Consider the following 20,138-nt stretch of genomic DNA (forward strand, 5'->3'; position numbering starts at 1 on the left):
TGAGGAAAGAAAGCCTTGTGTAAAGTGTTCAAAATAGTAATGGTACAGCATCTGGATTCTGAAGCATCCCACATGTGTCTTCTTCATTGTTGAAAATATGATGGGCCTTTTCCTCTGGAAATCTTGGTGCTCTTGTCATTAAAGCATGACCTGGCTCCATCTCTGACATTAGGTTCTGATGTACAATCTATCTGTACTAAAGCAACCGGGACCTGCTAATCAGTGCTGTTAGCTCAAACTAGACAAGTGATCAATTCATAGAATAAAAAAAAAATCACATAGACTGCTTCTTTTTCTTTTTCCCCAATACAAAAAGCAATGTGTTTATTACAGACAAATAAAGAGAAGATTAAAACTAAGTCTTGTCACAACACTTGATGATATTTACCACTAACATTTTGGATGTATTATATACTCCATGAAATTTGTACATGGCTATTATATTTCACTAAATATAACATGTATTATAAAAACAAGAAGTGCTTAATTTCTTAATTTTGTGTCTAAAAATACTACTGGTGCCATTGTAACACAAATTATAACCCAAGAGTGGTGGGAAGCCTTTAATTCCAGTGCTCAAGAGGCAAGTGAAGGCGGGTCTCTGAGTTTGAGGCTAGCCTGGTCTACAGAGCCAGTTCCAGAATAGCTGGATCTATAAGGCTATACAGAGAACCCTTGTCTCAAAATACCAAATGAACAAACAAACGAATAAAACCCCACAAACTACAAAATATACCAGATGTAGTCAGTTCAGATATAGTCTTAATGCCAGTGGTTTAAAGCAGAGCCCCACTAACTAGACTGTGGTGCCTCACACCTTTAATCCCAGCACTGGGAGAAAAAGGCAGGTGGATCTCTGAGGTTAAGGCTAACATAGTTTGTTTACATGGTGAGTTTCAGGCCATCCAGGGCTACAAATCGAGGCCCTATCTACAAATGTCCCTATCTTGGGACATTTTGGAGTCCTGAAAGGAAAGCATTGTAACAATAATTGCTAAATGGTCCTATTAATAAAAATTAAAAAGAAAGAAAGAAAAAAGAGAAAAGAAAAAAAGAAAACAACTCAGAGCCAGATATTGGGGTGAAAGCTGAAAGATCAGTGAAGCAGAACAAGCCAGCCACGTTCTTGCCTCTACAAAATCCTCAGCCAGAGAAAGACTTCCTTTTACCCATGCCTTATATACCTTTCTGTGCCCTGCCACCTTCCTTCCTTCCTAGTGCTGGGATTAAAGGTGTATGCCACCCACGCCTGGCTCTGTTCCCAGGGTGGCCTTGCACTCACAGAGATCTCTGCTTCCCGAATGCTAGGATTAAAATCGTGTGCTACCACTGCCTGACCTCTATGTTTAATATAGTGGTTGGCTTTGTCCTCTGATACCCAGGCAAGCTTTATTGTTATACACAACATACCACCACAAAACACCAACAAATTAATCTTACCCCCTGTTGTGAATTAAGACTGAGGATATGCTATCAGTTGTCATAGGTTTTCAATGGTGATCATGGTTATGCATGGATTAGTAGATTGCTTTTCATGTTCTCTTTGTTTAAAAGATAACTCTGTATCTCTCAAGGTGTTTAGGTAGCATTCCTTTCAAGTAATGATATTCATCAGTTTAAAAAAGACCTTTTTTTTTTTTTTTTTTAATCTCACATTTGTAGATGTTTTTATGCAGTTTCCCGGAAAGAAGCAACTGAGATGTTGGAGAAGAATCCTTCTTTGGGAAATATGATCCTGAGACCTGGTAGTGACAGTAAAAACTTCTCCATCACTATCCGGCAGGAGATAGAGTATGTTCAATTAATCTGGTTATCATACTGTTAAGAGCATGGTATTCCAGTCAGTACCTGTTATGCTCTCTGTTAGGGCTTCAGATACAAACACAAGCATGAGAAGCAGTGTGACACAAGCAAGTCTCTCTCCTTAGTGGTGATAAAGAGAAGAGGTCTGGGATTGCTATTGTTTAATATACAGTGTTCACAAAGGCAACTCAGTTAACTGACGTTTAAGTAGAGACTCAAAGGAAGTGAGAAACCAAACCATGTTAGTATGTAGGGAAGAGCATTCCAGGCAGCAAGTATCCATGCCCAGAAGCATAACACCTCTCTTGTTCAGGAAACAGAAAGTGCCTGCATATTTTACCTATAAAAAGGCCTACTGAGGAGCCTCCTGCTAAAGTTTATACATATTTATAAAAAGGTTTATGTTTGATAAAGCCAGTAATACTTAGATATAAGTGTCAGGGTGGAAGAGCTAGCTCCTCAGGGGAGTGCTTACTTTGCAAGTGTGAGAACCAGAGTTCAATCTCCAGAACATATAAGATAGGGAGGGAGGGAAGGAAGGAAGGGAGGGAGCGAGGAAGGAAGGAAGGAAGAAAGGAAGGGAGGGAGGGAGGAAAGAAGGAAGGAAGGAAGGAAGGAAGGAAGGAAGGAAGGAAGGAAGGAAGGAAGGAAGGAAGAAAGGAAGGGAGGAAGGGAGGAAGATAGTGATATATGCTTATAATTCCAGCAGTGGGGAGGTGGAGACAGGCAGATCCTTGGGGCTTGCTAACCTACCAGGCAGTTAGAAACCTTGTCTGAAAAAGAAGGTTGAGGGTACAAGTGAGGTTGATCTCAGGAGTCCACAAGTAAGTGCACACATGTACATGGGTAGTCAAGCACAAATATACACACAAAATAATGTCATACATAATTAGAGTTGCTGGACCTTCTAAGGCCATTCCAACTTTCAGAGTCTATAAAAATCTCTGCATTTTTTAACAGAGATTCTGTTTTAGGTAACACTGTCACAACTGACAACATAATTTAAAATAAAGAAGCTTCTGCCCCACATTTAAATACTCAATAAGTGACTATGCCTTATTGAAAACATAAATGGAACATTGATTTTCCTGAATCTACTATTCTTTGTTAGGATAATATTCTATTTATTTACTATAATGTATCTACCAATAAATCTACCAATTTATTTCATAAATAGCTGTCATTCTAAATAGATTTAATATGAAGACATTAAGAGTGGATAAACAGAGTAAAAAGTAAATGTATTTTAGAGAAAAAATTAAAATCATGGCAATATGGCTCATTTACTATTATAAGCCATGGCCCCAAAGCTTTATTTGTTTGCCAGTTAATATAAATAAACCCTTGTCTTCCTAGAGTGGCCATAAACTGGTGACAAGAATGTTAGGTGAGAAATTAGATCCTGGTGCTCCCAAATATGCATTGGTATCTCTGTGTATTTTTATATATTTCCACTGTGAATAATTGTCAATCTTCTTGTGGATTCCTTATGTTTCCTACTTATTACATACTAGCATTTTTTAAGCTTATAGCATATGCTATAATGACATATGCTTTTACAAGCTAAACAGTAGCAACACATTTTCAAGTCCGTTGGAATAAATAAAATATTATATATTTTTAAATTTACAATTTATTTGATTAATAATTTAATCAGGGATCTCAGAAGAAGTACAGGTTATAGCTGCCAGTGAATATATTTTTTGGCCAACACAGGTCTTTTTTTTTTTTTGAGATTATAAATAATCACAACATTCTCCCTTCCCTTTTATCCCTCCAAATCCTCCCATATAATCTTCTCCATTCTCCTTCAAATTCAAAGCCTCTTTTTTCACTAATTGTTATTGCATGTATATGAATATATATGTTCCTAAATATAACATATAAATATAACATAAATGTTTCTAATTGTTATTGCATGCATATACACATATATTCCTAAATATAATCTGCTCAATCTGTATAATGTTACTTGCATGTATGTTTTCAAGGCTGATCATTTGGCACAGGACAACCAAATGGAGTGCTCTTCCCTTGGGAAGACCACTTCTCCCAAAGATTTCCTCAGTTGCCTATAACTCTCTGCGGTTGAGGCCTACTGGGTTTATCCCCTGATACACTTTTGAATGTTCATTGGTGTTGTCCTTTTTCAGCTCAAGTTTGGGCAGTCCTAAACCCTGGAAAAGCACTCGCTCCAGATACAAAGCAGAAAATTCAATCCTTCTCTCAGGGTTTAACATCTTCTAGTTAATATGTCACTTGATTTTTAAAGATAACTATCTGAAAGAGGATTAGAATTGTGCCTTGCTGATAGAGTAGAGTACAGTTTTTGGCAGGAATCTGGACTATTAAGAAACACCTGTGTTTCCCACAAAACAAGCTCATATTCTTTCAGGGAGGTTTCAGGAGAAATGCTCAGCCATGCAAGCTGATGAGTGAGTCTGGTAAACACAAGCTGGGAAGGACAAACTGGTTTACAAAGCAGAACTTGAAAGTGATTTTCCCCCATGTGCTTACAGATCAGCTGTAGGAAGGAAGGCTGCCCTTGGGAGTAAACAAAGCTTGCCTGTGCCAAATCATCAGGTGATTCCTCTCAGAGCAGAGCATCATCTATCTTTAATCAGCTCAGTGGCACATGAACTCATAAGACAGAAAGCTATTTTTACAACAAACCTCACACTTAAAAAAAAATTCCTTGAAGTTGTTCTGACTAGGTGGCATGTTGGCATTATAGTCAAGTAAGTCATTATTAGCTAAGGAGGAAGTAGAAAACTTTTATCCCAAATTCATCCTTTTTTAAAACTTGAGATCAGGAACTAAGAAAACATATTTAGAACCTCATTTCAAGCCACGTTTTTCTTTTCCTTTAAAGACTAGCTTCTCTTTTTCTGTCTTAGCTTAGGTTGACTTGTAATTCTCCTGGCTCAGCTCCTTAACTGCTGGTATCACAGGTGTGAGCCACCACATCTCATTTTACTTACTCTATTTTTGATATCACAACCAGAATGCTTTAAACAGCTAATTTTATCCATTTTGTCTTTTACTTTGCAAAGCAAAACAAAACAAAAACTGGAAGAAAAGCACAGTGTACAAAGAGAGACAAAGCCTATGAGACTTCAGGGCCATTGTTTTTATGCATTACCTTTGACTTCAAAACTTAGTCTCATTACTCAAAAGTCCCAAGGGCTTCTACTGACCTCTGTCTGCCTTCATCTCACACTTTCCCCATGAACTGATTATATGATGTGACAGCTACTACCAACAAATGTTGTCCCATTATATGATACTCTTTGTATACCTTGTGTTGAGTGCTACAGACATTTCCTACAGGCACCAAGAATAATTGAGACAAGTAGTATTTCCATGCTTTATAAACTAGATTGGCAGAAAAAATATTATCTACATAGTAAATGTAGATAAAATAAGTATAATTCAGTGAGTGCTTAAATATGTCAAAGACTGTACTAAGGGCTTTGAGAGTATTAGCCCACAATAGCCCTAAGAGATAAACCTTTACCATCTCCATTATGTAGGCTGAAAACACTCTCTCTCTCTCTCTCTCTCTCTCTCTCTCTCTCTCTCTCTCTCTCTCTCACACACACACACACACACACACACACACACACAAACACACACACACACACACAATCTATCACAAACATATACACACACTCACACACATGGTGGGGGGATATTTAGAGATCAAGTATGACAGAAACAGAATTTAAGCCAACGGTCCTATTAATCTCCCAAAGTCATTTAATATCAGGATACAGGAATTCTAATTGAAAGTGAAGAGCATGTTCAATAGTAACTTTCTGGTTACAAAGGTCTTTTCCTGGTAGGGTAACAATGAGGTCAGTGCCAGTCATTTTGAATAGGCACATACATGTAAAACATACTCTGTCTAGAGACTCTTTCCCTGCTAGTCTGTAACTAATTCATGACCTTTTATTGTACAAGAATATTTATTATGAAGGGAGAAGCTTGGCTAAGGTTTATCCTCTATTTTGAAAGTAGGCCATTGTGATTAAAGATTTACTTTCCAGTGTGGTATCCAGTAGAGTGGAGATTCGGATGTAATGATAGATGAGGAGAGTCACCAAATAGGACACTGTCATACAGTTTAGCCCTCATGGAATATGAACTGGAAGTGGGAAAGTTGTGGTTCTAAAAAGGAAGGTGAAAAGGCCCTGTATGAATACTTTTCCTTAGCTTCTAAATATGAGTCGAATATTGAATTAGTTTGCCATTCTGATAAATGACACCATAATACATGTTGTTAACTTGTCATGATAAGAAAAAGCTTGAGTTAAACACCATTGCCATGTGAAACAAATGAGTTCAAGACAATCATGCTACTATCCAAAAGTAACTGCCGTGGGCATTGACTTCTGTCTTCATCATGGGTTCTTAGCTCACAGCAGATAGCATTAGGAGATGAATCTGGCTTTATAAATAAGTGCTGTGTTTATAATGTTGGAATACAGTGATGGGACACAAATGTGATTTCTTGTTCTGAAGCAGTTCATAACAAAATCTTACCATTTGGGGTGGTAATAATTTAGTGTGTTACATATCTAAAGAGGAAGACCTGAAGATGCCCCTGCCCTATTTGCGTTCCCACTCACCTGTTACAGAGCACCCAACATCTTTCCTGTCTTTAAGACATCTACAATGTTAGCAGCATTGTTGGATAGCATATGAACTAGTACAGTGACAGCTGTAAGGGCTATTTGGTGGTATTAGTGATGAGGTGGAGTATAAAGCTATTTGCTTTCAATAATTCTTTTTATTTTTCTTTTAGTAGAGAGGATACATTATTTAACTTATAAATCCCCACAAAGGATTTCTTTTACTCCTTTTGGTTTGGGTTTATTTTATTTTATTTCAGTTTTATACATGTTAGACAAGTGCTGAACCACTGGCTACATCCCTACCCTTTCATAATATTTTGTAGGTCTACTTTATAGGTTACTGACTGAGAGAGTTTCAGTTTTTATTTTTATCTATTCTTTTCTCATTTACCAATGTGGTGACTCAGATTTCATATGCCTCCCATTTTTTTTTCCATTTGCCTCAAAGAGATATAGTAATCCCAATGGGGGAAAAAAAAAACCACAGGATGCTCCACCCTGAACTATAGTTGTAGATGTACAGGTTTACTACACAGGGCACATTCTATACACGTTAAGTTTGCAATGACTCAACTGTATAATTAAAGTGAGGTTAACCATGTATTTCATTTTAGAATGCCAAGAATCAAGCACTACAAAGTGATGAGCACTGGAAAGAACTACACCATCGAACTGGAAAAGCCCGTATGTAACCATCTCTTTGTTGTCGTTAAACTTTTTTCCTGTTGCCTTCCAAACCTACCTTTATAGAATCCAGAGAAAAGTGGGAAAACAGAAGTCTTCTTCAGGAACAGACACAGTGATTTTAAAAGGGAGATAAGCAATTCTAGGTAAGACAGGAAGGGTGAGAGCCTTGAAAGAACAGGCAGGTGAGATTGACTCGAAGATAACCTCCATCTAAAAGTGGTTTTTTCTTTACTTTCTCTGCAAATGATTACTCAATATGATTGTTTCAGAGAAAGAAAAATGTTTTTTATGAAGTGTCTGTATAATATCCTGTATTTATAAATATTCAAATGAGCCTTTATCTGAAGGGAAGCAATCTAGTGTCTTGTCCTCTAATACCTACCATACCGAAGTCCAACAATGCCCTCATAATAGCAGTGTACTAGAAGGCCCCTCCTCAAGCTTAGTTATTATATCATGGAGCCAATGGTAAGCAATCTCATCCTCCAGCACAATGTCTGGCACGCAGCTAGGTAATTTACATATGCAATTTAATCTTTTCTATTTCCATGAGGTAGATATTGTTATGCCTATTATACAGGGGAGTAAAGTGGCATTTATACTAGTCTCAGCCATTGAAAATGTGGTGATGTGGCCTATATTTCTTTAAAATTAGCTTCTTGTTCCTTTGCCTCTCCAGGTACATTGTATAGCAATGTATAGGTAGAATTTCTTATGTTTTGACTATAAGTCTCAGAGAGACAATGATTCACACAGCTCACTTCAGTCAAGAATGTCTCCAGAACTTCTCAGATCCATGTCTATGGATCCAGCTATGCATCTCAGCCCATTGGAAACTCCAGATCTTCTTGCCTCTGTCCCCCAAGTGCTGGGGCAATAGGTATGCACTAACCAGGCCTGGCTCCAACTGAGCTTTGCAAGCAAAGTTCTACTGAAGAAAGCAGAGGACTAGGTTTCTGAAGGAGTATCCATAAAACTAAGTGGCCAGAAGTGGTTCCAGTGAGGAACAATGTAACTAGTGCACCTTTGTAAGTGAAGACCTGGAATCCTTGTGGTTAGCCTCTACCAGTCCACAGTAGAAGCAAAATGGACAACCTGGATAGTTCTGTCAACTTTCAAACTCCTCTGTTACCCAGCCCTTCAACCAGGTTACCTAATTTATAACCAGACATGTCCAACTGCTTCTGCGGGATTTTCCTATTCTCATTTACTTCCTCCGCACCCAAATCCCTAGTTCTGGCACCATCTGTGGGAGAACCCACCTTTTAAGGGGTTCCTATGAGGAGGAGAGAGGAATAAGAAATGTTTTAGATAGAAAGACAATGGAGAGAAGACAGATGGAAACACAGGATAGCTTCAGGAGGACCTGGATCAAGATCCACTGGCCCCTGCTGTCTCTTCAAAAGGGCTTTTCATAACAATGCCAAAGGATGGGGCAAAAGACCTCCTCCTTGCTAGATCAAAGCTGAACAGCCAAGTGTAGACCCTTCCAAACACCTGGTAACCATGCCCATGATCAAATCATCCCTTTATGCAGTCCTGCTGGGTAAAGCAAGCTCAGACTCTCGGACCCTGTGTAAGTTCTCACTAGGAAACCTCTATGGGTCTCTATAGCTCCCCCTTCTTAATATAATAAAGGGCCTCTCAAACCCCTCAGACAGACTGTACCTGCCTTAGGTCATTCTTCTTCCATAGTCAACCTTACCCGTCCTTGTGATACACTTTCCATCAAGTATACTCTATCTTAGGTTGGAAGCTTGCAAGAAGAACATTGCCCATTCCTGACTACCAGCCTCTGGCAGGGGGAAATACAGAGCTTAACTCAGCTCTGACTCAGGTCCCTACTAAGAGCTTGCAAATAATTGAAACAACCACAGCAGTCCCTAGGACTGCAACACTCCCCAGTAAAGGAGTAAAGGATGATAAAGATGGAATGTCTTTTTTAAAAATATTTTTTATTTAAAATTTTTTCTTTCCTTTTACACACCAATCCCTGTTTCTCCTCCCTCCCCTTCTCCTGATCTCCCCACCTACCCACATCCCACCCCCATCCCCTCCTCATAAAAGGTAAGGCCTCCCTTGGATAGTCAACACAGGCTGTCATACCAAATTGGGGTGGACCTAGCCTCTCCCCCATTCATCAAGGCTGAGTTAGGCATTGCATTATTTTGAATGGGTCTAAGTTATCTATAACAGCCTTAGCTATGCCAAGCCCTTTTTTAAATCAATACGTTCTTGATGCAAACACATCAAATAAATCAATTAATTCCTGATGCAACTGCATCAAACTCAAAGACTCTCTTAACTTCACCAAACCATGATTCATTAATATCAACAGATTAACATAATCCTAGTGTTAATACATATTTACAACTAGCATGAATATTACTATACACATTTACATTTCTTACAAACTTAAATTCAAAAGCAAACTCTCTATAGGACTACTTTGCGACCTTAAGCAAACATCTAAATGAGATCTCTTAACAGAACTATTTACATTTTCTTCCAACAAGAAAGAGGGTACATGAATCGTGAGTCACCAAAGTTAAAATTGTAGGTGAACTCAAAACTGTTTTATTTCTGAAGTCTGCAAAAGCTCAGAAAAGTCAGTTCTAATTACCGTCTTAAAGTTCTCCTGCAAGTTTGAAATCAGAGCCTAATTCATCAGTGGTCAGTGGCTCTAGAGTCTTTGTGTCCAGCTGCCTCTAGCCCAGGATTTGGTAAGTGCTGCTGCTAGGGGGCTGGGACACTCAGGACGGAAATGCTCCCCCACCCCCGAGCCACCTTCCCCACCAGGCCCTCCCAGCCATTCTGGAACCAGTGGGAGTGCACTCAGCAGCAGACAGTCGCCAGCCAGGGGGCAGTCCCTTTACCCACATTCATTGCAGTTCCCCTGAATGCAACAATTCAACTGAGTTCAAACAAATGGCTCTGAAGTTTCACTCTCAGCCACAGAGGCACTTTCAGTTAGCTTTTCCTAGGCAAAGCCTGAGGCAGGGCAAAAGCTGCTAGCTGGCTGGGGAAGAGTCCTTTCAAAAGAGACTTTCTTACAGCCAGCAATCAGAAACTTCATGGCTTTCGCTGATAGCTCTGTTCAAGCTTTTATAATCCCAGTCCTTAGGCCCCAGTGCTCTTAACTGCCTCTCACCCCAGGGGCTCAAGGTTCCTCCCACTGCTATGAGTCCAGGCTCTCAAGCAGCCCTAGCTCTGGGATGAGACCCAGCCACTATGAGCTGTGGTTTCACTCATATTACATTACCGTGGGCATCTGGCTGTTCAATTATGGGAAGCATTTGAAAGTCTTGTACCTCTTTCCCTCTGCTAGCTGCCTCCTGAATGCTGGCTTGGAGAGGAGACACAGCACTAGCAGCAAGGGTTTGCCATGTTCAGATAGAAAGAGAGCAGAGAGGAGACAGACAGAAGCACAGGATAGCTTCAGGAGGACCTGGATCAAAATCCACCAGGCTCTTCTGTCTTTTCAAAAGGGCTTTTTCTAACAATGCCAAAGGGAGGGGCAAAAGACTTCCTCCTTGCAAGATCAAAGTACAACACACAGTCAAGTGTAGACTCTTCCAAACACCAGGTAACTACACCCATGGTCAAATCATCCCCTTATGCAGCCCTGCTGGGTAAAGCAAGCTCAGATCTTGGACCCTGAGTATGTTCTTACTAGGAAATCTCCGTGGGTTTCTACATTAGAGAAGGTTCTTATTATAAACATTTTGAAGGCTAGCAAATCTTAGGAAGGAGGAAACATTTAGTTTTGGAGCTGCCACTTTTTCTTGTTTGCCTATTGCAGTTCCAATTTCAGGAAGGGAGAAATTAGCCTAAATTGAGTCATTTTTCTGCTTTAATTGTGGGAAGGCAAAGTACCTAAATATTGTTCATCAGACTGTACCCAATACTAAGGGAGCATTTCCTTACCAAGGAAAGGTCACACAGTCCTTAAAAGGGAGAAAAACAAAAAACAAAACAACAGGCATGGCTAAGAAAATCATGGCTGTTCAGCAAGTTATTGAAGTATGATGCCTACCTGACCTGAGTGTCTGGAGGTCAGGAAATACACAACAATCCTCACTAAACTTCAGGGGAGCATCTCTTGTTTATTTTTAGCCAGGCACTGAACCATCTCTCACTTTCCTTTACACAGGTAACACTGCCAAACCTCTTCAGCGTCATTGATTATTTTGTGAAGGAGACTCGAGGGAATTTGAGACCATTTATATGTTCAACAGATGACAATCTTGGTATGTCCTTCACTATACTGCTACATCAAACAAAACAAAACACAATCCCACACATGCCAAGGTACAGACTAAACTTTTAAAATTTAAAGCTCTCCACTTGGCAATCATCTTTGTCAGAGTCTGGGGGCAGGGCGGGGGAGAGAAGCATCTCCTTCCAGATAGTCTATGAGGTATGCATTGTGATTATTAACATCATTCTATTCGACTTTATCAAACAAGTTCAGGGACAGTAGAAAAGCAAAACAATATAGACTCAGTGGGTAGCAAATAGGAAATGTATCGGAATGAGCCCACAACAGTATCAGATGATTGAGGCTGGGTAGAATGCATGAGAGTAAGCAAAGGCTGTGGGGATTAGCCTCTTGGTATGTAGCTAGAGTTTTCCTGGTCCTGCCTGGCTCATGGTCAGGACAAATCTCTCTCACCCGCCAGTCCCGCAGCTGCTCAGACCCAACAGAGACTTATAGTATTTACAAAGTGTATGGCCATGGCAGGCTTCTTGCTAACTGTTCTTATATCTTTAATCAACCCATTTCTATTAATCTATAAGTTGCCATATGGCTTGTGGCTTACCAATATCTTTACATGTTGCTTGTCATGGCGGCGGCTGGCAGCGTCTCCTGACTCAGCCTTCCTGTTCCCAGAATTCTCTTCTCTGCTTGTCCCGCCTATACTTCCTGCCTGGTCAATGGCCAATCAGTGTTTTATTTACGCAGAGCAATAGCCACAGCAGTAAATGACATTGATATAGTGCTCTGAAGGTAAAGAAGTCAGATGGCAAGGTCATAGGAGTGAGGAAGTGAGGAGGGGCTACTGACAAAAACTGTAGCTGGGGTCAGCTTCAAAGTTGGTGGGCTCCTTGTCCATAAACAAAGAACTTCAAAATAGTGGTAGGTAGTTGTCCATTAAACTGAGCAATGGGACCTGTGTCAACAGTATAGTTCACACGTTCATTAAATTGACTCTATTTGCATTCCAGTTTCTGCAGGCTAGCCTCGATCATCTTAGCCTGTTCTATCCAACAGTCTACATGAGGTCACTGGGAAAGCTTGAAGAAGAGGTTAAGGGTCTCCAGCTAGTTTGGGTTTCATTCAGAACAGTTTCTTTTCCTATATGTTATAAAGGGAAACTACTTTGTCTACCTGCATCAGGGGCTTATCTGCAAAGTCTCACTAACTGAAACAACAGCAGGTTTAAAAGTCTAAGTTCTGAAAATATCACTGTTTGTCTTTGGATGCTACATCACAATACAAAAAAAAAAATACAAGAGCTCAGAGTCTGCAGGAGCTTTAGGAAGTGATTAAGTGCAATCTTAGTCTCTGTAGGGTCCTCTGCGCACTCAGCAGAAAAAGTGTCTCTAAGACGTGGTCACACAGATTGCTTGGCAAGTTCTGTTACGGCGTTCACTGACTCTTGAAGCAGCACAGTTCACTGGGTTCTTGTTCTAAAAAATTCTTCCCTGAGTCTGAAACATTACTTCACATGAATCTAATTTCAGGCTTTGAAATACCGTTAAAATTACCACATCATTTCCTCTCAGTGTTTCTACTTGCTCTTTGACTTACTGGCTCCTGAAGCCCTCTTTCCTCTTATCTCTAACCTTCTCTGTGTGTTGTCTAGCTTCTGAAAACTTCTCATAACCCATGACCCCAAGCATAGGCATGTAACTACACACATCGTCAACACATTACTTTGCCTGGTGTGTATGCAGGAAAACATACCTACTAGTGTTCCGTGAGAGAAAGAGTTCTTAAAATAACATCTCTCCAAACTCTTAGGATTTCTTAAAATAAAATCTGCAGTGTGTAGAAATCCGTTGTAACTCTCCTCATCCCTGGATATAATTCTATCAGTTAGTTATTCAACCCTGTATAATAAACCACCTCCAAAGTGGTTAAGTCAACAACTATTTAATTGGTTCATTGTTCTATGAGTCAGAATATTGGATTGGATTCAGTTGGGCAGTTTTTCTAGTATCACTTTGTCACTCACATAGGCTCCAGCATGATGGAAAACTGAGGCTGATCTTGTTGTCCCCTCCTAGTGCTTGTGTTATAGGCATGTACCACCACACCTGGTTTCTTGGGATTTTTCTATAGGATTCATGGTATGACAGACAGTGTTAACTTTAATTCGTGTTTCCCAATGTGCATACACTGTATTTTTTCCTTACTGTATTGGCTGGAGTATCCAAACCGCCTTTCTTTGCTCCCAGCTTTTTGGGAAAAAGTCCCCTCTTTCATCACTAAGTATGAGAGGACATTTCTTCATTTTTTGTCTAATCTCAGAATGAAGGAAGTTTCCTTAACAATTACTACTTGTTTATTCAGATATTGTAGATAGATGCTGAAATTTGTGACTTGTTTTTCTTTTATATATGTTCATATATACCTTAGTTGGTTCATATGATGAATTACACAGAGTTTTAAATTTTACATTAAACCTACTTGATTATAATATATTGTTTTAAGTGTTAGATTTGCCTAATATGTCAAAATATGCTTGCTTATGAGAAATACTATGTTTTTGTTAAGTGACTTTATTTCTAATATTTTACTTTCTAAGTTTCAGTATGGTTTTTGTTGTATCTTAGATTCAGGAGCTTTATGCTTAGGCTGGAGAACATAGCTCAGAGGAAGACCCTGCATGTGATCTCTAGTGCTCTCTCCCATGTTAAAAACAAATATAACTGCTTTAAAGTCCATGTGATAATTCCGTTTGGTTGCTTTCTTATTGGCATGGTCCCGTCCCCCCCCCCCCCCGGAGAATTAGAGGACTGACTACATTTCTCTAGCTTTTTGTGTATCAAAAAATTTCCAACTGTTTTTCTTTTCTTTCTTTCTCCCTCTCTTTCTTTCTCTTGGGCTTTCCAGACGGGAAGGCTGGGGCAAGATGGGAGCTCTTGTCCAGAAGGGAAGTCTGGGGCAAGGTGAGAGCTGGGGGCCGATCCCTAAGTCCCAGTAAGTGGCTGGGGTCTCAAGCGGATGGGTATGGGGGCAGGGCTTGGAGATTGCAGGGTCTGCCGCGGGTCTTGGAGAAGGGGAGCCTTCCTGGTAGGACTAGAAGGGAACCTGCCTGGTGGCCAGAACCTGGGGCCAAGTTGGGCAGGTCTTCCCCGGAGTGGCTGGTGCCCAGGGATGGGATCTAGGCTGAGCCCAGGCACTCACCTCTTGTCCAGAAGGGAAGTCCCTCTCTTGGGTTTTCAAGACAGGGTTTCTCTGTGTAACAGCCCTGGCTGTCCTTGAACTCACTTTGTAGACCCAGCTGGCCTTGAACTTAATATCTACCTGCCCCTGCCTCCTGAGTGTTGGAATTCAAGGCATGCACCACCATACCCAGATCAATTTTCAGACTTTTTACCAAGTAATTTGGGGTTCCATTTTGGCATTTTGAGTGTTATTGCATGGGTCTTTGGGTCTTTCTCCAGCCTCTGCAGCACTTGTTTCAAGCAGGCAATCATTCTGGCTAGGGTGAAGCAGCTCTCCCAACTGCTGTGGGAATTAACTCCAAGTCAGTTACCTTTGTTTGGCTGGTTTGGGTTTATACACCTCAAGACCTTGTCCTAGGGCACCGGTCCATATTGCCGCTTAGTTCTTAGAGTCTTTGATGCATCACATTGTCAGCTACCATTCATCAGCTGAAGGACATTTTGTTTGTTGCCTAGCTAAAGTAATCAGAGCAACAACGACATGGCTAGGCAACTATCTGTGGAATGGGATAGCTGGGCCATGTGGTAGATTTAGTTTTAGCTTTTTGAGTAATCCAAATACACTGATTTCCAGAGTGGTGCAACTAATTTGTAATCTCACCAATAGTGAATGAGGGACCCCCTCACCTTGCAATTCTCCCCAGCAATTACTATCAATTGTTGATCTTAGCCATCTGACCGGGAGAAGATAAAATTTCAAAGTAGTTTTAATTTGCAACTCTAATTCCTAAGGGTATTGAAAACCCTTTGAGATAATTCTTAACCATTTTTTTCCCCCTTGGAGGACTTTCTGTTCAGACCCATGGGGCATTTTTCATTCGGGTCATTTGTCTTCTTGACTTTTAAGTTCTTTATATATTCTGCATATTAATCCTCTCTCTGATGTATGTATATCTGGCAAAGGTTCTCTTCCACTCTGTGGGCTTCCTTTTCATGGCTGTCCTTTTGCCATACAGAAACCGTTCAGTTTTATGAGGTTCCATTTGTCAATTGTTGGCCTTATTTCCTGAGTGAATGGAGTACTATTCACAAAGTCCTTTCCTGCACCTGTATCGTGTAGGGCACTATGTCTGTATCCTTGTAGCAGTTTCAGTGTTTCGGATTTTACTTTGAGGTCTTCGGTCCATTTGAGTGGACTTTTGTTCAGGTGATAGATAAGATGTCTACGTTCATTCTTGTACATGTAGAGACACAGTTTTCCCAGTACCTTGTCAAATATCAATCAGGTGGCTCTAGCTGTGCACACTCATACTTGCGTCTTCTGTTTTGTCCCATTAGTCTACACATTTTTGTACCATTACCATGTTTCCACCAGTATAGCTCTGTAATAGCCTGACATGAAGAGCTACAGGAGGTCAAGGACTACCGGGAGAGGGAGAATTGGTGTCCTCCAGGGAGAAGCTTTCACTTGTGTTGTCCAATCCCAAGTGTTCAACACTGGACATATGCACATACATACTAGCAAAGGTAAATAAACTCAGTAAGTTATATATCAGCAAATACACACATGTACATGTAACAATATTAAAGAAAAAAATCATGAATTAGGGAGAGGCACACAAGAGTTGGAAAGACTTTCTAAAAAAAAAAAAAAAAAAAAAAAAAACCTAAAATATAAATAATTTTTCTCCCATGTAGAAAAATATATCCAGAGCCTGGCCTTCTACTTTAACTGATACAATGCAGACTCAAAAGTATGCTTCTCCCTTTGCTACTTACATTTAGCTGCATCTTTTATTTCAATGTTACCTGAATCTTTATAAAACTTTGGTGTCAAATAAAGATTTCTATCTGGAACAACAGAAGCCGCCTCTGGGATCTTTGGAAAGAGGTGCTCTTAGGTTAGCCTGGAATCTGTGCCATCCATTGCCAATACAACACTAGGTGGTGCTCTTTCCCTGTCCTTATCTCTAGGATGGCTCGGGCTAGCCTAAGGACCACTGTTCCTTCCTTCTAGGTAAAATAAGTGACTTGAGAGCTTAAGCAGCGCTGTCCTGGGAGCTAGGGGCTGTGTCTCTTCAAACAAGTTAAAGAAAAAAAGCATGCAAAAGCAATTCCCACTCTCTCAGTTCTCTGAGACAATTTGCTTGGTTTCTATGGACAGAAAGAAAGAAGAAATACAGACAATAGAAAAAAATAAATAACTGAAAATGGGCTGCTGACTTAAACAACCAGATTATTATCGCTATGTGACTGAACTGGTTTGTTTTGCTTTGGAACCAAGAGTATTACTCAACAACCTTGCATCTGACTCCTTTATTATCGGGGTTCTTGACTGGCAGGGAGAACGAGTGAATTACAAAGGCCCAGGGAGCCTTTTCAAACCAGAAAAGCTTTTGCAGAACAGGATATTTTTACTTATAAAAGCAGAAAGAGAAAACAGGACTTCCTGAGAAAAGCCATGGCCAAATCCCTAAATGTTGCTTTTTAAGAAAACTTTGTGAGCCGGGCGGTGGTGGCACACGCCTTTAATCCCAGCACTTTGGAGGCAGAGCCAGGTGGATCTCTGTGAGTTCAAGGCCAGCCTGGGCTACCAAGTGAGTTCCAGGAGAGGCACAAAGATACACAGAGAAACCCTGTCTCGAAAAAAACCAAAAAAAAAAAAAAAAAAAAAAAAGAAAAAGAAAAGAAAACTTTGTGGAGCCTGGTGATTGTTTCTGGGACATCAACTTGCTTGTGGGGGCACAATGTGAATGCTAGGACACTTAGTTTAATTTGCCTTGAGCTAGAAATTGGAGTTGTAGAGTACTTAATGGTTCAGAGATCTGGAAATGTGGAACTGGTCAATGTGTTTACTAATGAAAAGAGCCCAGAATTTTCTTTGACTCTTGTTAACCTGTGCTAGTGTCCAGATTTCTCTTTGATACCGAGAGGCAAGAGCAGCAATAGAAATGTAATAGTCAAGTGATAGTCTCTCAATTTATTTTTCCAATGTCAGAAATTAACAGCTTAAAAGTCATTTCAAAATATAGCAAGAAGGTATACAGAACATTAAGCTAAAGCATAAGAAAATACATGACATTTTAGGTTCAGGATACAAAAATATTAAAAGAAATCTGGATATTCCACATCTAATTATGTAAAAATCATTAACATACCACCAGCGTTTTTGGAACAGGCAAGAAATCAACTCCTGCTGAGAGTGGAGAAGAACGTGGTCTTATAGTATCACTTCACTAACTAATCAAGACTTTCCACCCATAATTTCCAGGTCAAGAGCCCAACACAGAAGAAAGAAGTGAGAAGCTTAAGAAAAATCCACACAAGGCATGAAATAACGTGGAAACTGCCTCCTTGATATTTATTATTTTCAAAAGGATGATTTTCCCTTCTACAGACCATTATCTCTATTTCCTTGACCCTAGTCACTTGTTTGGGTACAAGAATATAACGATGTACTATATAATTTCATTGTTTTATCAGTAGGAGACCAATTTACTAGCTACCACCAGCTAGCTGTCTGTAGAGTAACTTGATTCATGCATTTCTCTATATTAAGTGGAAAAAAAATGCTTTCTAAAGCCAGGTTTTTGTTCCTCCTTGGCTTCAATGAAATACATTTCATATATACAATTTGCATTGCAGATTATCTAGTTCCTACTACTATCTAGTTCCCTAAATCCTACTTATTTTCTAAGCCTTAACTAGGTTTTGGTAAAATCTGATTGGACCAACTAATCAAATGTAAGTTATTTAATTGATCTAGTTGGTGGTCACAGACATGAAATGAGCTAGGAAATGCCCATCTGGTAGAAATACCCTATGTCGCATATTATGTTCATGGAATTAATGCAACTCGTTTTTATGTTCTTCCTTGCCGATATCTACTAGTTCAAAACTCACCCATAGCTCATTACAGGCTGACAAAATAAACACCACTGTTGTAAATTTAAATGCTATGATTATGGTGATTCATTTCTTTAAAAATACAGAACCCTCATCCAGACTAGGTATCATACTATTTTTTTTTTTTTTTTGAGACAGTTTCTCTGTGTAGCCTTGGTTGTCCTGGAACTTGCTCCGTAGACCAGGCTAGCCTTAAACTCACAGAGACTTTATGGTCACAAAATTCGAGAATAATGTAATTCAGAATGAAATGGTATGGTTTACATCTTATTCGTGGTTCAAATTATTTGGGTATTTAGTTTGTTTTTCTCACCTTAAAAAACAAAAATGCAAGCAGGCTAGAATGGATTAAGATTCTCTTAGTTCCAACATATTATAAAGATGTTAAGGAGAAATTAGGACACAGAGCAAAGACTGTATGAGACCCAGGGTGAAAATGGACATTTATGTTGGCAAAAAGGATTCCTTGGAGAAAAACAGAACAACCAGACATTTAAAGACTTCCAGCCTTAACACTATGAGAAAATATTTTTTTGTGCCTTAAGCCGTGTATTTGTTATGAAGCTCCGGTAAACTAATTTAATGAGCTATCTTCTAAGTCTCCCTTTCAGAATTTCTGAGGTTTGCCTTTTTAGTATATGCTACATGTAATTACTACACACAATAAAGTTTAAAATTATCTTAAATTTCTGTGTAGGAATATATGCAAAATCAAGTAAAGCTATCTTTGAAATGGAGAGTTAGTGTTAATGGGAATTCTTAGATCTGGGACATAAAGTGAGTAATATTTATAGAAATCTGATAATAAACTCATAGCATTGTTAGCTCATGTACCAAATGAGGCTGAGGCTGATGAGCTTTAACTTAACATCTGAAACTGTTAAGTCAATTATTCCTCTAAGAAAATACAGTGCTTAAATTGAAAAACTATACTTTAAAAAAAGATTTTTTATTTATTTTAATGTGCATTGGTGTTTTGTCTGCATGTATGTCTGTGTGAGGGTGCCAGGTCCTCTAGAACTGGAGTCATAGACAGTTGTGAGCTGCCATATAGTTGCTGGGAACTGAACTTGGGTTCTCTGGAAGAGGAGCCCATGCTCTTAACTACTGAGTCATCTCTCCAGCCCAGAACAAATACTTTTAATATGCTGATATGAAAAAGATCAAAGAATGTTATATAGATACATAAAAACAGAAGCATTGACTATTATAGAATTGATACACTAAACAGAACTAAATACAACAGAACTAAAATATGTAAAAAAAATGTGTGATAAAATATAAGTTGGAGAAACAAAGTTGATCCCTGTATGATAAAGAACTCTAAAACTCACCACTGTATGTTCATGCATTTGGCAGATCAACAAAGGAAAGAATGACTAGTCCCAGGTCCATGAACTCTAGGCCTAGAATCATTTTAAAAGCTTGTTTACTCACATGTCAGATACCTGAGGTTGTTGATAGCCTCATTGTTCACGTGGGCTACTCTGGATTTCTTTACAAACTGGATTCTGAGAGTGTGTTTCACAAGGGAAACAATATGCAACAGAATGAGAGCAACCCAGGAAGGATGCTTTGCCCCAACCATGGTAGTCTTAAACAGGGCTGGGAAAGGCGACCTTCTACATGAATACTTGCTTCTGGAAATATTGCTGTCTGGGGAATATATAGTCTGCCAAAAGGTAATGATTAAGGCTAGTTTTATTT

At 39.5% G+C, this 20,138-nt stretch overlaps 1 protein-coding gene across 1 annotated transcript in view; it reads left to right on the plus strand.

The window, feature by feature from the left end:
• Stap1 (signal transducing adaptor family member 1) overlaps window positions 1-18,479 on the plus strand; it is a 41,080-nt gene extending 22,601 nt beyond the window's left edge. The window contains exons 6-9 of the mRNA XM_028893132.2: window positions 1,663-1,791; window positions 7,055-7,124; window positions 11,281-11,377; window positions 17,797-18,479. Of these exons, the coding sequence (XP_028748965.1) occupies window positions 1,663-1,791; window positions 7,055-7,124; window positions 11,281-11,377; window positions 17,797-17,858 (358 nt within the window). The 3' untranslated portion in view covers window positions 17,859-18,479. The remainder of the gene's footprint in view (window positions 1-1,662; window positions 1,792-7,054; window positions 7,125-11,280; window positions 11,378-17,796) is intronic.
• The last annotated feature ends 1,659 nt before the right edge of the window (window positions 18,480-20,138 follow it).

This window comes from Peromyscus leucopus, chromosome 10 (assembly GCF_004664715.2).
Source record: "Peromyscus leucopus breed LL Stock chromosome 10, UCI_PerLeu_2.1, whole genome shotgun sequence".
Classification (NCBI taxonomy): Eukaryota; Metazoa; Chordata; class Mammalia; order Rodentia; family Cricetidae; genus Peromyscus; species Peromyscus leucopus.